Source organism: Meleagris gallopavo, chromosome 6 (assembly GCF_905368555.1).
Source record: "Meleagris gallopavo chromosome 6, MGAL_WU_HG_1.1, whole genome shotgun sequence".
Lineage (NCBI taxonomy): Eukaryota > Metazoa > Chordata > Aves > Galliformes > Phasianidae > Meleagris > Meleagris gallopavo.
In genome coordinates this window covers 9,130,432-9,156,019 of record NC_139409.1, presented here as the reverse complement: position 1 = coordinate 9,156,019, position 25,588 = coordinate 9,130,432, and the positions used below count along the sequence as shown (strand labels likewise).

The 25,588-nt window shown below is 35.6% G+C and overlaps 1 protein-coding gene across 2 annotated transcripts in view; it reads left to right on the top strand.

Annotated features, from left to right (window-relative positions):
- PTPRN2 (protein tyrosine phosphatase receptor type N2) overlaps positions 1–25,588 on the top strand; it is a 622,129-nt gene that overhangs the window by 257,956 nt on the left and 338,585 nt on the right. For both annotated transcript variants that reach the window (XM_085227026.1, XM_085227025.1), the window contains exons 10-11: positions 2,121–2,207; positions 19,732–19,811. In XM_085227026.1, the coding sequence (XP_085083152.1) occupies positions 2,121–2,207; positions 19,732–19,811 (167 nt within the window). The remainder of the gene's footprint in view (positions 1–2,120; positions 2,208–19,731; positions 19,812–25,588) is intronic.

The window sequence follows — 25,588 nt, the reverse complement described above, 5'->3', positions numbered from 1 at the left end:
CCCAGATGAGAGCTTGTGAGCCTGTGTTCTTTAGTTTGCTATTGGATGAGAGTTAACAAGACTACTACTAGATGCTCAGACTTGCAGAAGAAACTTTCTAGCACCTTTTTCTCTCTCATTTTCTCTCCAGCATTCTTGCTGGATTGTACCATTCAAATGCTCTGATTACATATTACTGTTATTACATTGACTCATAGCAGCATACATTGGTTTAGAGGTTGGGAAATGCTTTTGCAGGGAAGGGGAGGTAAGCAGGAATGGAAGGTTGAGCTTTTACAAATGTAACTCTCTTGGTAAAAAAAAAAAAAATGGCATCAATGTATGCAGCAGACTTTCCCTGCACCTCTGTATATACTTGCTGTTACCATGAAAGCCTGCTTGCTGACACCAATCATTTTCATAAAATTTAAGCCAGTGTCTTTGGGAGAAAAGATTTAATTAACACATAAGCCCCTGAGTCACTATGACAATCTGCTTTCATAGTGATGAGAATAATCACATTTCTGCCCACTGTCAGTCCTTGAAATATAGGATTTTTATGAATAATCTATAGTACATTTTTTTCCTTACAGAAACAATCAGATTCTTTTGTTACTTTCAGACAAGAACATTTCTGTCTCATACATCTAGAAAAACTCTAAATTTATCTGGTGCCTTGAGGGGCTACCTCTGCCTGTGTGACAGGAGGTCTCTTGAGCATTTTGGGTTAGTAGCATGAAGGGAGGCTGAACAATTCCAGCCTAACCAAGATCCACGAGACATCCCATTATTTAAATAGAGGTGCCCTTAGGGCACTGCATGCAGAACCCGGCGCAGTAAATAAATAAATAAATTAGCAGCACTCATTGCAGCCAATAAATAAATCCGTGCCCATAATTACAGTGCAATAAAATTAGATTCAAAAAACTTTCTCTGTGAAGCAGAGATAATAACCTAGGTGCAGAGCTCTGAGAGGTCTTTTTTTCCCCTTAGTCCAGTTGAAAAGATCATGTCTAACAGTACGTACTTTTTTGACACCTCCTTCTCTTACTTGTTATAAACCCTTGAAGGAAAAGATACAGAAGCTTTTTTTTCCCCTGGGTTAGTTTCATCAAAGTTGTTTCTGATTTAAAGTGGCATAAGTCAGATAAGTATCAGGCTTGTAAGGTTTAATGCTATGAGTGTTGGGGCTTTGACAGTCTTGAGAATAATTCTATAATCACAATTTAGAGAATGCTGCATTTGTTGTTCTCAGTAGAGCTTGTTATATAATTTTCAAATCTTTTTACTTTCTAAATACATTTTTATTTGGTTTCACAGCACTAAACAACAGCTAAACAAAGTACAGTCTGTCTATTAGAATGTTCTTAATACACCTTTACAGCTTTAGCAACTTTAATACCTAAAAGTTTTTAAAATATATATTTTGCATCTAGATAAATGCTTTCTTTAAATGCTAGCAGTCCTCCTGTGTTATGCTTGATTGCAACCTGTTTTCTAAATTAAAAAATGTAAATGTGGCATCGACAAAGGTTAAAAAGATTTAAAGTGGGTTCTGTCAGCAGTGCGTACACACACCAAACTAAATCCTATGTATCTAATCAGTGTCCTCTGGACTGTGTGCCTTGCTCCATTGTTTACTCTCAAATCTTTATTATTACAAAATAATAATTTTGTATCCTTTCACTGGGCGAAGATTCATTTTAAAAACTAATGAATTTAAAAATTTGCTTTTCCCTTGTCCATTTGCTACTGAGCCTGCAATTTGACTTTCATTGTTTGTTTCCCTCCTTGTCTCGTCAATCCTTTTCTCTCTTTCTGTCCTTTTACTTTATTACATTTTTTATTGAGGATCGAGATGAACTGGTTGCTGCACCATGGGCCCATTACACTTCCTAACAATTCCATTTACACCTTATTGTTTGTCTTATTGCTGGAAAATTCAGGTGATTCATCATGCCTGAAGAAGCACCTGATCCCAATTCCCTTGATATGACGATCACTATGTGACAGGAATACAGTTACTGGTGGCTTTCAGACTCTAAGAGGCCAAGGTGATAACTCTTTTGGGACTTTTAGCCTCTCAAGTATTGATGAGTTCCATTTTCATAACGCTGTGTTTTCTTGCTCCCTTTCAACAGCCCCCTGAGTGTGGAAAAGGGCCTGGAGTTAATAAAGGATGTGGCAGATCTCCTGAAGCTGCAGATGAGTGCCTTCGATGATGTCAAGTATGTATATGGAATTCGCCTCTTTTTATTTTATTGGATTTATTATTTTTCAATAGTTCATCTAAAAATGGAATGATTTCTCTTTAATACCAAAATTAATGAGAGTATATGCAGAAACAAAAGAACATTTTGATGATCTTTATAACATCCCCTACACAAATTTAAGAAACAATTATTTAATACAAACTATAAAGACTGAAATAACCCCATGCTCCCACGGGGAAAAATCTCTGCAAAGTGCTGTAAATCTATAACCATCTTATTTAACAGAGTATGGGTTAAGCAAATACAGTAAAGTCATCATACTCAGCATAGCTGAGTGTGAAACAAAATCACAGCGGGAGTAAAACTTTGGTTCCTGGCTTTCAGTGTGGCACATGGCACTCTAGGTCATGCTGCTTGGACAGATACTCATTTAACAAGTCACAGGGAGTTCAGCTGTGTTGAAATGCTGCTTTTCTTATGATTTATGCTGATAAATATGCTGTATGGTAATCACCTAAGTTAGGATGTTATGATTTTCCACGTTTGGTAAAAAAAATATATATATAATGGAGATTTTCTGAAACCACTTTGGTAGGAACATTTTACTTTATAAAACTTTAGTTTTTCCTTCATTAAATAAAATAGTTTGATAGAGAAGTAATGGAAAAAAAGAATCAGCTGTGGTTGGTTTATTATAGAGTGCTGGAAAGAACTCACATCCCAGTGCACAGAAAATAACTGTTATCTCAGTAGCATCCAGGTTCTGCCTATGTTTCAGTGTTTGGGGCTGCTTGGTTTTCCCTGTGAGTCATACTGCTGAAGGGAATTGCCTTTTCAGCCTTTCTTGTGTTTAGCCTTTGGATCCAGTGAATGCAATTCGTATTTTTTAATGCTATGTTTTTAGCTGTGGTCAGAAGATGTTGCATTTTTGGTGGAGGTGTTGTATTTTATGAAGTATACTGTTAATGAAAACTGAATTTTGTAATTACAAAAAAATTATGTTATATGGCCTTCTTTATAAAAGAATTTTCAACCTTGAATTTGAATACTACTAGATAAATCATAGCCTGCTGCACATTCAAAGGGATAATTCCACAGAACAAGTTCTCTGCTGGAATCAATGGGTTCTACTTCATTAACTTCATTCATTTACATTAAAAGAGCACTTTCACCTACCTTTCTAATTGTTAGCATAAAATCTTTTTTTTTTTTTTTTAATCATTTGATAAATTGCAACAACATTGCAATTGTCAAGCTGTAGATTTATTCTTTAATGGAAAACATCCCATAGCAAGCTATGAACAATTTTTTTTTTTCTTTTCCTTAATATGCAACTTTAGGGAAGCTGAATATTTTGCATCCATTAGTGTGCAGTCATATGACAGTACCAAAAGTACTTGTGTGATATGGTTTGTATTTTAAAGGTGCTTTATAAATGATGATAATTACAGGCAGGACAGACTATTCTGTCTATCAGCACATCATAGATCTTTGCTTTTTTAACACATCTATAAATCTATAAAAGGTTATCCCAAATCCCAAGTTAGGGAATAATTAATCCATAATAAACCTTTAGTCCAGAAAATGAGGTGCTTAAGCTCAGGTTAAACCCATAAGTGCTATAGAAATACGAAAGTGGACATCAGACAGCAGAAGTAGAAGCTTTAGAAAAAAGCATTAATGTTTTTTGGATTTGTTCTTTTGTTGTCATTACATAGCCATCATTGGAATGGACATGGAAGCTCCGATTGCTGTCTGAATGACCTCCTGTAGAAGGGTTTTGAGAAAGACCTAATGATACGGGTATTCCTAATTCACCATTGACATATTGAAATGTGAGGATGAGACCTCTAAGGAAGTATTTTATTTTACTGTGTTTTGTTGTTGTTTTTTTTTCCCCCTCAGGGATTTAGCTTTTAAAAATATCAATAATCCTAAAATCAAGAATTTATGAGGGGTTGGAATATGGAAAACTAAATTAGATTGAACTCTGACCTGAATGTGAGCTTGGATTAAAATTCTCAGTTTTCTCTTTTCCTTCCAAGAATTCTGAAAAGGAAGAGTGTACATCTGAATTTTTTAGACTACTGCACAGATTTCAGATTAAAGTCATTTTATTGAGAGCCACACATTTCAGAGTTCAGACAAGGCCATCACATTCAAGAGGAATAATATAAAAACTGAGGACAGAGTATGAGTGGTGAATTTCTTAGCGTTCTTTAAATTCTCAGATAAGGTTTTTTGTCCTATTCTATGCAAAAAATGATTTCAAGGGTACTGATTCACAAATACATTACTACATTTAGTTAGTTTTGTCTGCAGATATCCTTCATTCCTCCATGTATTTTTATTTTCTTCCTCTGCCTTGGAGTTTGGTTAAGTGAACAGTGCTTTTTTTCTATGGGTTCCTACTGATTACCATGTTTGTTCTTGATTTTATTTGATGCATGGTAGCAATCAGCTTATCTTCTCTTCTCTTTCACAATCCTGCCAACTTTAACCGATGGCCTGCATTTCACAACATAGCCTCAGGCTTGGCTCCCAGAGCGTTCAGTCCACTTCTACAGTTGGTTTGTTGTCAAGTTTGCGTTGACATAAACTTTGCTCACCCTGTGAAGCAGATGACTGGGAATAGATTTGGGGAATACATAATTAGAAATACTTCCATACTGAAGAAAAGATCCAACATGTTAGCTGTCACTTCTGGATACAGCCTGAATCTTTATGGAAGTAATAGTTATGCTTAATATGTTTTGTTAATGGTTATGTAGCTGTCAAATAAATTCCATTATTTCTTATTACATCATTAGAGACCATTAAAAGGATATTAGCATGCTGATGTAATTATGCAAGCAGACGTAAAATGACTATAGTTATGATTTTATAATCTAATTATGGGTGTCCAATGCCTCTGGTGATTGATTGTTGGACTGGTATCATGGATTGAAGTCAGATGGGTAGTAGTGCTTGGAGGGCTTGTATTTATTTTAAAATTACTACTACCTCTGCAATCTGCAATATTGACCTTCTTCTTGTAATTAAAGCTCTTGTTACATTATAGAATAAACTTATAAGTGCAACAGGTTATCAACAAACATCCAAATATAATAAAGCTATTAAAATTTGTTAGCTCGGCTGTGAAACTAGTGGAAAGAACACTCAAAATGTGTAGTAAAAGCGACATACATGACTTCTTCAGATTCTTATAGGAATACAAATTATTTCTTATTTTCTTATACTTGGGATATTTAGTGAGAACATTGCTAATGGGAGGTTTTCAGCTCTAAATTTAGCTGAACACCTTTACATAGAAGGAAAACAAATTATTCTGATGTCATAGTATTTCAGACTGCATATCATTCTCAGCCTCCAGTCCAGTGTGATATTTTCTGTTGAATATTACATCTTTTGATGTAAATTGCAGTAACACTGATTTTTTTTCCTTCTTATTTCTCTCTTTAGCCTTTTATGATTTTCCCTATTGCTGTTGAAGATCTCTTGCTCTATGTATCTTTTTTTCCCAGTTTTATTCTATCACTTTTGCTTCCTCCTGTGCATTTCAATGAGCATCTTTGTCATTTTTGCCTTTTAATATACTTTAGCTTAAGTACTCAATGAACCGTCCTTTCAGGAGATGTGGTAACTTGACAAAAAGTTTCCATAATTCTTCAATGGAAAACCTGTAATAGGACACCCTTTATTCATTCCATAAAAAAACAGATGTTGTTTATCTGTTACTGTTATTTTGGAGCATAGCAGTTGTTGTCCATATAGGCCTTTAAACTATAAAAGTAATGTTTGGGATACACATGATACTCACTGAATTTCAAGTGCTAATGTGAACAGATTTTCTAAGATTCTGATTATCTAATGTGAATTCCTGGATTGCAAAACCATAAAATTCAATATATTCCCTATCATCAGTACAGTTGGTTGCATTCTCCGATGCTAAGAGAAAATCCTATATCACTGAACTTTTAGACTCTAAAGCTCAAACTAAGAGGCCACAGGTTGGCTGTTTAGCTTTCACCTGAACGTTCTGACTATCCACACTGAGATTAGAGATGAACTCAGTGTTTTAATTGAATTGTGTTTTGCAGGAAAAATGAAAATTTGCATTAAATGAAGCTATGTATGGAAACTATATGGAAGCTTCAGATGGCAAATCCACTTAAAAAATTCTAGCAGTCCCAGCAGTGTTGTTTGACATTTTGAAAATAAAATGCTATAATTTTTCAATTCAAAGAAATGACTCATTTCAAAATGAAATTATGTTTGGCTTGTAAGGCAAATGCTTCAATTTTGGTGATAAAAAATAAACTAACAATTGATTTTGGAGAGAACTAAACCTATTGTTTGGTGATTGTTTGGTTTTTTTAAAATTTTTTGTTCAGTTGACCAAAAATATCAATCTTTCAATAATGACTAATCATGATATAGTCTTTTATAATATATTTATATATATTTTTACAGAATTCTGTCTGATTCCATATGCAGGAAATAAAATGCTCAGCTAATGAGCACTCTTCAATGTTACATTTTATCTTCGTTGTTCAATGTGTGGCTTCAGGCTTTCTTTATTCCACATTATTCAAATCCTGCTCTGAGGTCAGAAAATCCATTTCTTCTCAGTTTTGCTGTTGTTTTGTTTTGTTTTCCTGTGGTGCTCTTTTCTAGTCTATCAAACCATTTGACAAACTTAAATTGATAGTCATTATAAGAACAATACAGAGCTAGAGTTTATTCATGAAAGTATTAATGGCAAAGTATCTACTAATTTGAACTGTTCCAGTCTGATATCTAAGAGTATGTCTTAGACTTTGTCTTCTGTGAAGAACTTCAAATATTGAATTTTGTTGGCTTCAATTACCATTCTGAGTATTCAGCAGTCCCAGAAGTCAGCTGTCAGTTTAAACAATGCTTCTGTAAAAAACAAACAAACAAACAAACAATCAAACAAAAACCATGGCATGACTTGTCTTCAAATGAACTGAGTTTGAATCTGAATCTGAAGTGGAACTAGATGGTACCAGAAGAATTCAAAGTAACAAAAGGTCCTTAAGATCCTTATAGCTTATCAGTTTTTTAAAATACTACTCAAGGTCTGCCAAAAATGAAGTTAAAGATCCTAAAAATAGTTATCTGCTCTAGTATCTGACCACCATTCATTCTTGGACATGAGGGATCCTACTGAATAAATATTTTGAAAAGATAAAGTGCATCTGTCGATAAAAAGTAAGTCAAGACTGATTTTTCCTATTGTACTGTGTCATGTCCTTAGCATCAACTCAGTTTTTAAGTAATTAAATGAAAACAGTAATCTAACAAAAGCCTGAATTTGGAAGGCTAGTCACCAGAAATGCTGTGGGCACACTCTCACCATACTTAAAATTTCTGTATTTTTTAGTAGTGAGGGTACTGACACTTTCTGGCTCCTTTTCAAAAAAAATGTCTCACATGACCAAACAGTAGTTATCATTATCCTTGTTCTTAGGAAGGGCTGAAACGGTTGGGCTGGAATAATGCAATCTGAAAAGCCAGCCAACCATCCCAGTGAAAAGAATGTGGACTGAGGAAGATATTTGAAAATCAAACCAAGTGGTGAAAGTTCAGGAAAGCTTTAAACTTGTTCAAATTAAAAGCGTAGGGCAGGCACATTGACGAGTGCAGCTCTCAGTCTCACCTATTATGAATGTGCATTGGCTGTAGTGTCCTAATCATGCTATATAGGTTTTGTTCATTGTTTGTCATGTTATTTTTCTAACACCTGAAAAACTCAATCAGCCAGTTAATCATATTCAGTCATCCAGAACCTAAACGCTGGAAGAGTACTTGGTATTTTCACTTCATCATGCTGATGGATTATGACATTTGGTATATGTACGCTCTAAATGTGAACATCTCAGTAAATTGTCGGTAGCTTGAAAGGCAGGATAGTGTGAGGGTGGTTTATTTAACCCAGTGAACTATAGTGGGACAGGTAGCACAGTATCTGGTTAGGTTTTGTACTTGCCAGTAACATGAAACTTCCCACTGCTGTACAAGCTCTCCATGATTCCTTTCTCCTTGATTCAGTGTGAAGCATCTTTTCTTCATTCTCTAACCTGTGGGTGAATCCTGTGAAGTTTTTTATTTCTAGGTTGGCAGATTATGCCATCTGTGCCATTTAGAGAGGACTTTTCAAGTACTGTGCTTATAAAAAAACATACAGTCCATCTTCTTCTCCTTATTGTGCTGTAGTATAAGCTATCAATAGGTTAAATTTTTACTTCCACTACATTTATTGTCCAGAAATTAAGCAACATTTTTATTTATGACTGTACTTTGCCTTGGTGTCAATAAAAGCATATACATTTCAAAAAAGTTGAGAAGTATTTGTGATCTATTTTTTTGAATTTAAATAACAAACCAACAGGCTAAGGTTATTTGGCATAATCTTGTTTAAAATGATATAAAAGCATAACTCAGAAATAATGGCACCACTTTTATTCAAACTTGACTTCTTCTGCAGATTTAATGAGTCTGGAAAACAAATTGTCTGAAAAATGTACTGCTGTAACTCATTGCATGCAGGCTTTTATAAGAAATTACATTGTGTTTTCTGGTACATATTGTCTTATTTGACAACTAATTTTTAATATAAAGATGCATCAATTTTATAGAAATGAGGATAAGGAAACAAAAATAAAGTGGAAGTTTCAACTATGCATTCCTTTACTTAAAAATGAGAGATTTCTCAGCCTTGGCATTACATTAGTCTTGTGGCTTTTTTCCCCTGAGGTACAATATATTTTGTGTGCTTTTCTTTAATAAATGTGCATATAACCAAGATCATTTTGCCTTCTCCACTGTAACTTTCCTGCTAGAAAAATATAAAAATATATTAAAAATAACAAGAAGGATTTTGGCCTGCAGCATTTTATGAATTGTAGGTGACAAAATAGAGAGACCATAAAAATCTAGGAAGACTCTTATAAATAAAAATGTACTAACTTCAGCTTTCCATTACAACATTTCATCTCATTAAATCAGAGGATTTGCACCTTTGTAATCAAACATAGAATGAAATCCCATGTTACAAACATATATCCATGTACTCAGGAGAAGTTTTTTTTATAGACAAGTGAGCTTCTAAAGTTTATCTATTTTAAACTTCATACTTCTTCCTCTACTTTCTATATTACTTTCTCTATATTATATTCATTTTTAATAAAATTAAAGTCCATCATATTATAAGGTGGGAAAATATACTCCTTTGTCTCAAGCAAGACAGTGAATATATGCCACTGCATTGAATTTGTATAGCTTTATTAACAGGTAATTATTTCCATTATACAGATGGGTAGACTAAAACTCAAGATTGTTTTCTTGATTTTTCCTGAAATGGTAAAGAATTTGATGACAGATAGAATAGAAGCATAGAACTGTGATTCTCACTCTTGAACTAAAACTTGGTCTACAAATAAAACAGTTAATATTAGAATTGGAAAATATTATAGTGTAGGGCAACTGGTTGAATAAATTTAGAAGAGAAAATTCTTTTAAAGATTTGTCTGAAAGAATAATAATGAGAAATATGCAAAATTAATCTCTTTGTCTTTCTTTATCCTTTGTTCCTTGGCTACCTGATCTCCTTTATACACACAAACACACTTTTATATATTTCTATCACCAGTGTGTATGCATGAAATCAGTATTACAGACCTGCTGGCCAAACTGAACAAATAAATTATTATTCTTCACTTTTCTTTAACATCTATCCAGAAAATATTGTACAGATATACGGGCTCATGAGCTTCCTGGGAAAAGTTTGTATTCCTAGGGAATGATAAATTCAGTGGGAGCAAATGTGACTGAAAGACTGTATAAATTCCCCTTGCAATGCTTCTTTTGTAAAGGACGTGGCACCACGTCTCTCCCTTAGAGCTGCTGGAGTTAGGTCCCAGGACTGAGTCTTTCAGTTGGTCTTCTCAGAGCTAAAGGCTCTTGAAAGGGCCAACGGTAGGGCTCTGGTTGTAGCCATCTAGCTCAGAGTTTCAAAGCTTTTTGAATGGAAGCTCTGGCAGTTTGTTTTCATTGGTTCTCAGTTGTGCTGTATAATCCACATTAAAAAAAAAATTGTGTCGTATCTGGATCCTGTCAAATCTATGAGCATACTGAACCTTTACCTCTGCAGAAGTCCTAACATGAGTCATGCTCTTCATTAGCCATTAAAAGTCAGTTGTGCAAACTGAGGATAAGGCTGCTAGCAGCACAGGAGACAGATTTCACATGCAAGTTCAACACTGTTACTAATACAGGTGTGCCAAAGTAGGCCTCATATCAGCAAAATACATTGAATGTTTATTGTCTAAAATCTTAAGGCTTCTGTTTGTGTACTAGCCAGACTACCAAGAGAAAAAAGAAAAAATATACATAGAATCCTGTTATCTTTTCTTTTTGTTTCATTTTAAAAAGATGTAACTTTGTTATTGTTTAGCTTAATCATTAAAGACTGAAAACATGCATTGTGTATTTTAAGCAGTATTTTGAGACCATTTTCCCAGTCTGAAGGTCTTTTGTTGCAAAAAAAAAAAAATTATAGCACTTGCATGTTTTGTTCTTGTACTTGTTAAGGAGGTAAAAGTTGGGGGCAGCTTGGGTTGTAGTGATCATGAGATGGTGGAGTTCAAGATCCTGAGTGGAAGAAGCAAAGCAATAAGTAGAATTGCTACCCTGGACTTTAGGAGAGCCAACTTTGATCTCTTCCAGGACCTACTTGGAGCTATCCCGTGGGCTTGGGTGTTAGAAGGTAAGGGGGCCTCTGAGAGCTGGTCAGCATTTAAACAGCTCTTCTTCCAAGCTCAGGATCGGTGCGTCCCTGTGAGCAAGAAATCGGGAAAAGGTGGCAGGAGACCTGTGTGGATGAGCAAGGAGCTCATGCGCAAGCTCAAAGGAAAGAAGAAGGTCCATGAAATGTGGAAAAAGGGTCTGACCTCTTGGGAAGAATATAGGAATGTAGTCAGGGCCTGCAGGGATGCAACGAGGAAGGCTAAAGCCCGTCTGAAATTGAATCTGGCTAAAGTGATAAAGGATAATAAAAAAGGCTTCTTCAAGTATGTTAACAGCAAAAGGAAAACTTGAGAGAATGTGGGCCCCTTACTAAGTGAGGGGGGGTTCTGGTAACGGAGGATGCTGAGAAGGCAGAGAGTCCAGCGGAGGGCCACAAAGATGGTGAAGGGCCTGGAGCATCTCCCCTGTGAAGAAAGGCTAAGTGAACTGGGTCTATTTAGCCTTGAGAAAAGAAGACTGAGAGGGGACCTGATCCAGGTTTATAAATATCTGAGGTGTGGCGGCCATAGTGGTGAGGCCAGTCTCTTTTCAGTGGTACGTGGAGACAGGACAAGGGGAAACGGACATAAGCTGCAGCATAGGAAGTTTTGCACGAATGTGCGTAAGAACTTCTTCATGGTGAGGGTGACGGAGCACTGGAACAGGCTGCCCAGGGAGGTTGTGGAGTCTCCTTCTCTGGAGATATTCAAGTCTCGCCTGGACGCCTACCTGTGCGACCTGGTGTAGGGAACCTGCTTTGGCAGGGGGGTTGGTCTCGATGATCTCTAGAGGTCCCTTCCAACCCCTACAATTCTGTGATTCTGTGATTCTGTGATTCTTTAGATGCTGCAATTAAGAATGATATTAGCATGGCAGGTAAAGCTGGCAACTTTCAAGTACTCACCATGATGAAAATGTCTAGTTTCATGGCTTGTGACAGATTAATAGAAAAATTATTTTAAAACTTCACATTATTCATAGATCTTGAGTAATCATTGGAGGTTGCATTTTGTAAAGAATAAAATAAGAACAAATGAATATGGTCTCGATCTCCAAATTGAGCGTTGCCCATTTTTTAAATATTTCAAGTTATAAGGTTAGCAAAAAATCTTCAGCTAAGATAAATTGAGTTGTAAAATCTTTAAAGTACTCTTTCATTATGTCTTGCTTTGTAAATGAGCATCAGTGTATTTAGAAATAATAAAAGAAAAAGCTTATATAATGGACAATTAATATGAAAATATGTAACAGTTGATCATTTTAGTATTTATTGGTATCAGAGACTCTCCAAACATGGACCGGTATTTTTAGAAAATATCCCTGCATGGATGAATCATATGTTTTCTATGACTTCATTCTTGAAATTATTAGAATGACAGTAGAATCAGTGAGAAAAGTGTAGCAGAATTACTTCATTGGAGCATATGAAGAAGGACTAGAAAGGACTGTGCAAAGTATCCAAATAATTATCTGATTTATGATGGCTATATATGTGGGTTACAGAGGTAAATTTGAGCTGTAACCATCAAATTTGGCCCAAAGTTTTGTTTCCATGTAATTCCATTTGCAGGATTTGGTTGCTCTGAAACTGGCTATCTAGCTAATCTTTCTAATCTATCTGCTGAATACACCATACCCTGTTGCATGGTGTAAACTGTTCTAATCAAATGTAAATGATAATAGAAAATTCTTCACTAGCTGGTGAATTTGTAAGCACTGCCATTAGTGTCTTTCCCATAGCAAGGATTTTGGTTTTTCATAGAATTGTTGAATGACTTGGTTTGGAAGGAATGTTAAAGATGATCTAGTTCCAACTCCCTTCTGTGGGCAGGGATGCCAGTCACTAGATCAGCCCCTCCAACATGGCCTGGAGCACTTTCAGGGATGTGGCATCCATCACTTCTCTGAACAACCTGTTCCAGCACTTTAAGTAAAAATTTTCCCCCGACAACTAATCTTAACTTTCTCCCCCTTGTCCTATCACAGTCTTATCAAAATGTGTAAAAAGTCAGTTCCCCTCCTGCTTATAAGCTCCTTTCAAGTATTGGAAGGCCACAGTGAGGTCCCCCTGAGCCTTCTCTGCACTAAACGAGCTCAACTCCTTCAATCTTTCTTTGAAAGAGAGATGCTCTAGCCTTCTGACAATCTTCATAGCCCTCCTCTGAACCTGCTCCAACATCTTTTTTTCAAGGCAAAGGGAACAATCCCCTCCCTCTCCCTGCTGGCCAGCCATCTGTTGATTCAGCCCAACGTATTGTTGGCCTTCTGGCTGCAAGCACACACTGCTGGCTTGTGTGCAGCTTTTCATCCACAAGAAACCCCAAATCCTTCTTCATAGAGCTCCTCTGAGTGAGTGCTTCTCCCAGTCTGTACTCATATCTGGGATTGCTCCGACCCAAGTGCAGCTCCTTGCACTTGGCCTTGTTCACATGGGCCCACTTTTCAAGCATTTCCAGGTCCCTCTAGATGGTATCCTTTCCTTCTGTTGTGTCAGCTGCACCATTCAGATTGGCATCATCCACAAATTTGCTGAGGATACACTCAATCCCACTGTCTGTGTCACTGGTAAAATGTTAAACAGTGTCAGTCCCAAAAAAGACTTGTGGGACAACACTTCTCTCTGGCCTCCACCTGGACTTAGAGCCAGTAACCACAACCCTCTGGCTGCAACTATCCATTAAACCATCCAGCCTACAAATCCGTCTCTCTCCAATTTAGAGATAAGCATATGGTGCAGGATGATGTCAAAGGCCTTGCACATGTCCAGGCAGACAACATCTGTTGCCCTCCCTTTGTTCACCAGTGCTGTCACTGGCCCCCAGATTGGTTAAGCATGATCTGCCCTTCGTGAATCCATGCTGGCTGTCGCACACCACCTTGTCCATCTCGTGTGCCTTAACATAGCTTCCAAGAGGATCTTTCCATTTTCTTCCCAGGCACAGAGGGGAGACTCAATGGACTGTTGTTCTCTGGATCTTCCTCTCTCTTTTTTAAAAGGTGGAGTGATGTTTCCTTTTTTTCCAGTCACCAGGGACTTGGCCTGACAGTTCTGCCTTTTCCAATTTGATGAATAACTTAGCAAGCACATCAGCAAGTTCCTTCAAGACCCTGGGATGCTTGTTATCTGCCCCCAGACAATGTTCATTCTCAGGAGGCAGTCTCAAATCAGATATTCATCTTTAGTATTTTGCCATTGTCACGTATTGATGGTATTGATGTTTGTACAATGTGTCTTTAACTTTCCCTCTGCAAGTTAGTTGGAAGTTGAAGATAGAAACATGTCTGCAGACCGTGTTGCAAACAAATGCGCACAAATTTAGTTTATGTATAGGATATAAATGTTAATGGATAAGATAATGTATTTTGGGCAGTAATGCAGTTCATTGTGGAACACCCTTTGTTCTGCAGTTTGAGAAGCACGTTAAGGATTTCCAAAGAAGGGTTCCAAGAATTGGAAAGACTGAAATAGAAGACCAAAATAGAAAAATAAATAAATAATCAAATTCATTATTGGATGTAAGAAATGGGAGAGTAGATACAGCTGTACATGGAGTTCTGATCACTTGAGATACAAAATTAAGCACATTTATAAACAGTAAGTATATTAAAGATGGCCATTTTTAGCACTAAGTCTAGGTGATGATCAAAATATTCTACTCAGCAGTTCAGGGAGGTTATTTTGTAGAAGCTGATACCAGAGCACAATACACTCTTCACAGATTTCCAGAATATTTGGGGTTTAATCAGTACTTGCTTATGAATAGATAACATAAATAGAATTGAAGAATTATCCAGAAAGTAACTTTTGATCAAAGGTTCTGGTCAAAAATATTGGTGAAGCCTGTATCAAGTTATTGGTGGATTTATAGTTAATTTGAATAATAGAAGGAGCTCAAATACCAACTATATGCTTTTAATCCATCTCTGTAATATATAAGGATGACCAGGTGCATTACTGTGCTTTTGCTATGTTCTGTAAATCATGTTATCCAAACATACTGTATTACAAAATCACCTCTGTTAATCACATGCTTTTTTAGTCAGTTCAATTTGATATATGTATGTTTATAGCTAATACTTATATAACGCATTTTCACAAGTGTGAGCATTTTACATTTCCAAATTTGAGAGGATGTAAAGGAGGCTGAAGTGCAATATAAACAATGGACATAAACTTCAAATTCCTAAACACAATAAGCGCAGAAATATGTACACATTGCAAGTCATTAGTTCAAGCCCACCAAACATTTCCTGAAACAATTACCTTCACTGCTATAAAATTCACTTTGCACAATCCTCTGGAGCGTTACTAATTGCTTTTCTTAACCCCCAGAGATTAAAGGATTTTGAAATGAACATATAGACAAGTGGCAACTCTAATTTCAAATTTAAGCTTTATTAAGGCAAGCTCTGTTATATGAAACAGTGTAATTAAGAGACTATTTAATGACGGCAATATCCAGCCCTGATCCCCTCATCTTCCTCCTATCTTGAGATATCACACTCTGCTTTTCTTTTTTTAAAGTATGATGCAACTTCAATTCATTTCCATCTGGCATCAGCTCTATGTCTCATCTTCAAGAGTGCATATAACCATGTTGGCACATGTTTCTCAAATCCTTTTCCACTAGGGGGTATGATAGACTGACTGTATTTCACAGTAAACCTTCTGTATGATATTGTAGTACTAAAGTACACACACATGAGGGAGAAGAACAGGCACGCAAAGCTTGGTACATAATTTATGGAGATTTAAATTCTGTCATTCATAAATAGAGCCAAGGCTTGAAAGTGATATGGACCTTGCCATACTGATCATGGTCCAGCTCTGTTTATTCAGATCATCCATTTGTTGACAGACAGAATAAAAATGTTGTTAATCTGTAAAACTATTAATGAAAAGAAATACTTCTATTTTACTTCAAGAATATTTATTTGTTTGCGTGTTGTGCACTCTCCCACCTTCAGATGGGGAAATAAAAACCCAAGGGGAGGGGATATTATTAAATCAGCAATCAACCTTCAAGTCATTTTGGTATAAACACTGTAATTATTTCATCTCTAGTAAACAGAATATAAGACAACAGCACATAAGTGTTACAATTTCCAATATGCTTTGAATGTCTTTGTTAAAAAAAACTGATGTGGCTGAAGGCGACATTATTGAAATATATAAAAAAAAGCAGAAGTTGTGACAGCCAACAGTAATTAGTCAGTAAATTCCTATTAATAAACTAAGCAGGTCATTGCAGCAGACCTTATGTTTTGCATGGAGAGAAGTCACTGTTTATTAGCCTAGACACCAGAGTTGCTTACCTTTATTCAAAAATACATCAGAAGATACTATTCTGAAAAAAAAAAAAAATAGCATGTGTGATTATGATAGTACAGTTCAGATACCTTCCAAAACTCACAAGGTGGATTTCAGTTCAGTTATGTTAGAATAGTCAACTGCACATTTACATACGTGTAATCATAGCAGCATAGCCTGCACCTTGTTGGGAAAAAAAACTGTTAAACAAAAATTTTATCTAAAACATTACTTTCATAGATGAAAGATGCTACACGTACCACTTTTAATCTCTTGGTTAAGGAAAAACACTGCATTGTGTGTGTTAGATTTTGTTTATATTTCTGGTGTCTCTTTCCGTGGTATCTTTCTTGGGCATGGCTGGCTGGGCTCTGGCATGATGTTGCCTGCTGCCAAGCAGGGTTGTGCTGGCCTTGATTTATGGCAGTGGTACGTTTGCGTACCTGGTATTTCAATAATTGCCATTAATATTAGATAGGTTGCAGAGGGTTTGACAGTTGCATGAGAAAGTCTTGCTTATCTAAAGAAAAGTTTCTGGCCAGGAAGCACCAGGGGTGTATTTTATACATCTTTGTACCCTGTCTCGAGATGGTCGCCGTCTTGTCAAAAGAGTCTTTTTGAAAATGTTTTGCAGTCAAATAATTACTGGCTTTGTTTAAATGGTCTCGTCCAACATATAAGTGAACAATGAGGAATTCCCCAAAGGGCATCTATTGTTATTGAAATGTTTATTTATTGAGCACGTTTACCAGAAGCCCCCCATGAGAAAAATCCCATTTTATGAGCTTCTTGAGCAGTCATTTCCCAAATATCTAGCAGAAAAGCAATTTTGGCCAAACAATCTCAGGGTCTTTTGTTTGCTTTTAAATAATTGACAGAATACCAATGTGCAAAAAGTTGTGACAGGAGCTGCTTTATTTTCTTTATTTTGCAAATGTTCCTAATGAAATTGGGCTTATGTTGTGCTTGAGTATTTCCTTATGTTCAATCAGTCGATGATTACAATAGAGAAAAAATAGTATCCCATCCAATAGTGCAAGAATAGGCTTTTGAAATGATTCTTAGATTTCTTCTTTCTTGCAGAAAGTATGTGTATTAATATAATCCTTGCGCCATATGGAATTTTTATCTCATCCTATATCTCATCCTATCTTTCCCTCTACTTCCCTACATCCTCTTAGCCATGAGGAGCACATATATTGTGGTACACACACACATACTTGTGGCCAGACATACATATATATTGGCACAACTCATCTGCTCTGAATCCTGAGTACACTGGGCTTACTCAGGTGGAGTCAACTTCTTTGTCTTTGCTGGTAAATCCAAAGTGTAACTACCCCATCTTTGAAAGCTGACATGAATTCCAGGTTCTTGACAATAATGGAATAGGTGATGTAGGTTTAGGAGAAATATCTGAAGTTCTTTGTTTACGTCCTTGGTGTGGGACAAATGTGTACTAGGTTGTTGCCTGCTTTTATTTGAAGCAGACCACTAATTACATTGTGTCTGAGCAGCCAGAGAGGAATCATCGTTTCTCTTAGGTTGGGAATGCAGGAAGGACAGTGCAAGATTGGTTATATTCAGTGCATGATAACATCCAACTCCCAGGTGGCTGTTATGGTTGATTATGTTAGTGACAGAACTGGGGAATGGCCTGAATTTCTGTAACACATTTTATGTATCTTAAGTAATGCAATTGTAGAGTATTATAACCAAACATACTACTTAAATGATGTTCATAAATGCTTTATAATTGCCTAACATTATTAAAACGCATTTCTTGAACATTAATGATTTGACATCTGGAGTATCCTTTAGCAATAAAATCTGTATTTTAGTTTCTCCCACACAGAAGAGTATTTAAAGAAAAATGGTTGATTAATGATAGTTCCTAATAACTATAGAATAAAATACGCACAGTGCATGCTTTACGAGTAAAAGATTGAAAGGAGATTCCTTAGTCTTACTCCGATTCCCTTTGTGACTCAAAGCAAAGTCTTAATGATCAATAGTAGTTTACTTCTACCTAAAATGGGAAAAGTTTAAAGGTATTTCTGTCTAGGATATATGTGATGCAATTAAGTGCTCGCACTTCATTAACTGCTCTCCATTGTATGAATGGAAAATACCAATGCAAAGTGTTAGTAAAAGAATAATTTAATACCTCATTTCAAGCCCTGCAGCAAAATTATTTTTCAACTTCTTTTATGTAGCAATTTTTCAGATTTCATTCTCTCATGAGTCATGGTTATATTAGGTCAAAGCATGTTACCTGTATGGTTCTCATCAATTTTCCACAGCTGAAGCAGGTATTATTCACAGTATAATTCCAGTGCTTCTCGCTGTTTGTGTGAATAATAAAAAATTAGGCACTCACATAATATGTAAGAAAACTGTTATCACGTGCCAGTTTTCATGTTTGTTCAGCCCTTGCACTCTCTGCTCCTATATAAACATATATTATATTTACTACTGTAGCTTGCAATCTGAAAAAAAATCTTAAAAATACTTTTACTATGGTTGGCTGTGTTTACTTATGTGTTTGTTTTTTTTTTTCTTTTTTGTATATTTATGCATTTTAGAATAATATTAGAATGGAAATCTCTGTTTTCCTTCATAAGATGTGCATGTAAGTTGGATATTACTGAGATGAGAGGAGAATGAATGCAGTATTACATCTATAGATTTATTTTCCTTGAAAAATACAAAATAATTTTTTCTTTGAAACCTTGAATACCCTTCTCTTCATTTAGCTAACTAGTACCTTGCTCTGCAAATGCATAATAGATTCTAAAACCATAAAGATCCATCAGGATACACCCAACATGGTAACCACAGAGTTTCATCATTTCATAAGTTATTCAGATAAATGGCAAACTTTGTTGTTAAAAGATAGTAATTAGTGCCATCTTTCGTGCCAAAATCAGCCACTGGATCATTAAGTCCAAAATCTTTTTCCCAAGTATGTTCTTACAGAACACGTTTAACATATGTATACTGAGGTTTTTTTAATCATTCCTCTGGTTTAGAGTCACAAGAGGACTAAACTTGTATTAATTTAGAACTTTATGTAATCTTTTTAGATGCTGAATTCCAGTGAAGTTCTGTGTTGCTTTTGGGTGAATAATAATTTCAATGCCTTCATTTTTCCATTTTTGTAATAAAAATAATTGTTTACAGGATGATTTGAAGTTTAGTTAATATCTCTGAAATTCTTTCAGACAGACATAAGACACATGCATAAAAAGAAAAACCACAAGAGGTATAAGAATGTATGCAAATGTAGCTAATGAAGCAAAAGGAACAGGGCTAAATGGTATCTTAATGGTTTCTCCTTAAAAACCTATTTTGAAAAAGAATATTACGCCGTGTATCTTGATTATGAATCTTACATTTTTTAATAATCTTTTCTAGCATGCTGGGACCAGCTGTGACCTTCAGAGTGCACTCAAACCTCCAAAACATTTCAACTGCAGATGTTGCCAAAGCAGCAGGTAAGAATCCTTATCCTCCATTGCAATACTGTGGCTTTCCAGTTTAGAGGACTGTAGACAGAAAGACAACATGGAGACTGCACGTTCTCCCTGGAAGGCTGGTGTTAATAAGGGAGACAATTGAGGGGTGAGGGAAGTATAACAACTCTGAATTAATTAAAAATGCCCCAAAACTCAATGTTTATAAGGAAAATGGATTAAGCAGAGACAAATAAGCATGGCTTAGCGTGGTGAAAAACGATCAGTGTTGTCTTGATCTCAGAAAAACAGATTTTTATTTTTTTTTTGAATGAGAATTTATTACTGTTTGTTTCTGATACTTTTAGAGGAAAAAAAAAAAGGTATTGTGTCTTAGCCTTAACTGACAGATCAAAAGAAGATATAAACATATATATTTTTGTTGATGCGTTGTTTATGCAATTTTCATGACCCGTTAATCCTGAGAGTGAATACTGAATATCTGGAACTAAACTGCATCTGAATAAATACCACTGTTCTAAGGACTGCTCTTGGCTTCTAATCAACTTGGCTGTCAACTGTATTATGGAGGAGTTGTTGACTGAAAGAAATCATTTCTGTAAAGTAACTCAGTTGATAACTGATTTGTTTCCAAATTACCTAATTGATAGCTTTTAAAAAATGATAAACAAACAAGTTGCAATATTGCTTACAAATAGAAACAAAAAGAAGTTCATTTAGAAAACCACTGGGAGCCCAGAACTGTCCATTAACAACCTCTGCTTCCCTATGGATGAATTCAGCCAGGACTCTGTAGGATCAAGAATCTATTTTCAAAGCGTCTGTAAGAGAATAACCACACGCATCAGTACAGATTAGGGGATGATCTGTTGGAGAGGAGCTCTGCAGAGAAGGACCTGGGTGTTCTGGTGACAAACAGTGTGCCCTTGTGGTCAAGAAGGCCAATGGTATCCTGGGGTGCTTTAAAAAAAGCATGGCCAGCTGGTAGAGGAAGGTGATCCATCCCCTATACTATGCCCTTGTGAGCTCACATTTAGACTACTGTGTCAAATTCTGGGCTCCCCAGATCAAAAAGGCCAGAAATCTCCTAGAAGCCCAGTGAAGGGCAACAAAGATGATAAAGGGTCTGGAGCAACTCCTGTATGAGGAAGGGCTGAGTAACCTGGATCTGTTCAGCCTGGGGAGAAGAAGATTGGAAGGGGATCAGATACATTTTTATAAATATCTAAAGGGAGATGGGAGACAACTGGATGAGGCCAGGCTCTTCTTCATGGTGCATAGCAATAGGACAAGGAGAAATAGCCTGAACCTTGAACACAGGAGTTTCTGTACAAATGTGTGGAAGAACTTTACAGTAAGAGAGATGGAGCTCTGGAGCAGGTTGCCCCAGAGAAGTTGTGGAGTCTCCTTCCTTGGAGATGTTCAAGATCTGTCTGGATGCCTACCTGTGCGACCTATTGTAGGGAACCTGCTTTGGCAGGGGGTTGCACTCGATGATCTCTTGAGGTCCCTTCCAACCCCTGCAATTCTGTGAATTGTGGACAGGATTGTGCTATTTCTCTTACAATGCAACATCACATGAAGCTGGAAGAAGTCAGGTTCAAAATACATTAGAATGCAGTTATAAATGTTATTAATAGTTTATTTCAGCAAAACCAACGAAGTATCATTAGTTTTTTCTTCCCACTGGGGAAGTTGTTTTCACCTTCTTTACCTTAAAGATTTCTGATGAGGTAGGGAGGTCTTGGGGGCAAGAGGCAGTACTACAGACTCACCAGCTCATTTTAATAATTTAAATTGTATTTTCTCTACTATATATATTCATATTCCATGCGTTTCCTAACTTTAGTTTGTTTAGTGCATTAAAATTTTCAGATTTTGATTGCTGCAGAAGAACATTCGTAGGTGTCTTACATCAACTCCTGTCACTATGTCACCAAGTATAACCGTATTTTTTATAACTAAATCCTGTATTTGCCTTTTAGCAAAATAATAATAATAAAAATGATAACAAAAATAAATTATATATTTGTCCAGGAGTCAAACATTCTAAATTAAAAAGTATCTCTTCCTTTTCTAACTAATAAATAAAGATGCAGTAGCCTGACAATGTACTTGTAAATCAGATCACTTATTTTAAGCAAACTTTTTTACACTTGCAGATCTTTTAAGCCAAAATCAAATTTAGAAGTTAGAGCAACAGCAGTATATACTTACATAAGATTTTTTTTCAGGCTTTGGCTGTAATTAGAAATTTTAAAAGTCAACAATTTAATGAATAAAATGATTCAAAAATAGAATTTAACAAAGGAAAGTAATGCAGAGTAAATCAGTGAATATTGCCAGGGGAGTCCCAGGTAAATGTGTTACTTCATCTTATTTACAGAAAATGAGTAGACATAACTGACAGAAGAATTTCACTGTCCATCCTTAGATTGAGACTAAACAAATTTAGAAATTGAGGTACTCAAATGCCACAGTAATTATGGGAATCTAAATTATCCAGTTTTTCAGGAAGGAATCTATTTCTGCAGCTTTTATAGTAACTTCTTGTTTCATTACTATCCATAGGAACATGCTCTGTGCAGCACTTAGCTCTTACTATTTGTGTATATATATTTTTGTAACTAAAATGGATAAATTACATCCTTTATTTGCATTGTTTAAGTTTAAACATAGAACTATGTTAAAGTTTTCCATTCTCCCCTGTGGAGTTTAACAAATATACAGGTTAGAGAAGGCATGGGACTCACAGCAACTTTGAAAACAGATGGATAACGTAGAGTATCTACTGAAATACAGAGATAGGAAATTATAGTGATAAAAATGGTTTACTGTATTTTCCTGGTCTTTGAGATCCACTCTTCTTCATATGCACAAGACCCACACTTAGGAGAGAAAAGCTTTCCAAAGTCCTTCAGCCATGTTCTTGCTGGTTAGATATTTTATCTGGAATCTCACAGTCCCTATTCTTTGTAATTGTTTCGTTTACTGTTTTGCACTTCCTAGGGCTACACAATTCTATGGGAAATCTAAAAGGAGAATAATTTAAACTTCTGTATGTTTTACTCTCTCAGGCTATGCAAAATACAATTAACAATGCCTTTGTTTTTTCACTACAGAGCTGAACGTCAATGTTCTACCAGTTTTGCACAGTTTGATGCTCATGATGTAGAACGTATCTTGCATACTATAACTGTTCTATGACCTCTTTCTGTTTAATAAGCCAGAGTCAATGGTGCATCGCAACATTTTGATGAAATAAACTTTCTCTAGACATAGAAGACCTGTTCTAGGAGTAATTGCATTTGGCACATGACATCATTTAGACAAATGAGTATGGATTTCATTTCTCTTCAGTTTAAAGGTTAGAAGAAATCTCGTAAAGAATAACTATCAGGAAGATAATTCTATTTATGTAAAATTGCCATATAGTCACTATAGTAATGAGCAATGAATTCAAATGTGTACAGCTTAATAGGTAATCCAGAATAACAGAGATAAATGCAAAGACATTTAAAGTAACAGTGATAATTAGAAAAGAGGAAACTTCCAAAGTTTCCAAATACAGAATTTTAGCATAGGATGACTAAAATATGATCATGTATTCTGCTCACGTGAAAAAGGGATGGAGGAGAGAAAAACCCTGTGCACAGACAGTCATTTTCTTATGTGTAACTGAAGCCTTTCTCAAGTAAGAATCATGCTTATGCTTTGTTTGGTATTGCATGAAAAGCCAACATCTGAGATGTTAAAAATTGTAGAAGAGCAAAGTGATGTATGCATAGCGTTGGCATATTAGGGAGGAGGAACTGTAAGTACAGTGAAAGGCAATATATAAGCAAATATTGAGGAATTAGCAGGTCTTGTGTACAGACTCTTGGATCTAAGATATTTTGTGATATAGACTGTTAAAACAAGTAACAAACTTTAACTTTTTTAAAAAAGAGGGACTTTTGAAAATATATTAGGATATCTGGAATTTATTTATTGGGCTGTTGATTTATGTTTCTTTAGATTGCTGTTCTCTTACCAGTAAAACCAGGATTTTCAAAAATTTTATGATTTGAGAGCAACCATTAATTTTGACTTAAGGAGTGAGTTGCTGAATGATACAACCTTCTTGACTAAAAAGTATTTATCTGCCAATTTTCTAATTCTGCAAAAAATTGGAGTATTAATACCCTGGGATGGTGAGAGTAAAAACACTGTATCATTGCATTTTTACTGTATAACAAGTCAATTTGAATAAAGATCCTGTCTGTGAAGTATTGGAATGAATAATTGCATATAGATAGAAGTCCTTAATGTTTTAAATGCCTGCAGATGACTGCATTTATAAAAAAATATGGATTTTGAAATTCAGCATCTACAAATTTTGGTCATTGTCCCAGCTGTTGAGAAACATCCCTGGCAACAAATATTATAAAGAATTTTTGATATTGAAGATCATTATTTTTGCTAATAGGGTCGTTTGCTTTTAGCATTAAACAATACTTTTGAGATGAAAACAGTATTTCAAAGCTCTGAGAGTTAACTTACCCTGTCTAGTGATTTAAGCTAATGCCGTCTCATTGATTTAGCGTGATCCAAAATGTCATAGTTTTAATCTTAATCAGGATGACTAAATGACCTGTCATGTTAGTGACCCTGGACTCGATTGTTGAAGGTACTTATGCCTTATTCTCCTCCAATTTGTATCAATTTGTATAATTTCCTTATAAATTCAGTCATACAAAGATTTATTGCAAATATATTTTTAAAGAATTAACTGTGGAAGTACAAATGATTGGTCTATACTGAAGATGCACTCATTTTTAGTTATTTGCAGCAGTTGGTAGTTTTAGCCTTCAGCATAATTGAAACATACATTTCAACTTTTTAGAAAATTTGATGTAAGTCTAAAATATTGCACATTATTTTATATGAATATTCTCATGAAATATAGTTCTCTTTGCATTGGCTGGGGGAAGTGGTATCTTTTCAGCTTACAGCATAATATAATAAATTTCACGGTCTGAAATTTAGCAAAGTAAAGCATACAGAGAAGATAATTTACCTAACATCACAGAATCAATTGATGAGGTTCTGGTATGCTACTTAAATTGATTGTCTTTTAATCCCAGAAATGCTCCTGAGACTCAATTTTTTCTCTAGCCAATAAGTACTGACCATACCAGCATTGCTGATAAAAACACGATAGCTTTATAGTATTAGGCATCATTAGAAAAAAAATGTTTTCTATGAGGCATTCAGAGAGAACTGTCTTCAAATGTATTTTCATATATATAACTTTGTATCTTCACATTATAAATCTATGTATAAAGACATACATAAAGAATGCATAAATGTAGAGAAAGGAGATAGAAATAGGAACAATAGGACAATGAGGAGTAAATCTTCAACAATAAGATTCATAATTCAGCTGTAATAAAATGAGTGGAGGAAGATGAAAGCCTGCGGTTGAATTTTTCCCTCTCTCTAGATTTTTGTAGATCATGTAATTAGATATCTTTCTGTCTGAGATGATAAGAAAGAGTGTGTCTATGAATAATTTGAAGTTCATCTTTGAAGTGAACTGACAGTTTCAGTGTCAGAAACTTTGGACTATGTAGCCAGGAGGCTGTGAGGTCCAGCTGATTTCATTTGCTGCTGTCCTGGTTTAAGGTGAATTACAATTCTTTGGTCTTTAATACGAAAAGTAAAGTTTTGACAGCTCTTTTTTATTGCTCGCTCTCTTAAGTCTTTTGAATCAAAACCTGATTTCTTCTGCTCAAATCTCCTTAGTTCACATTGTC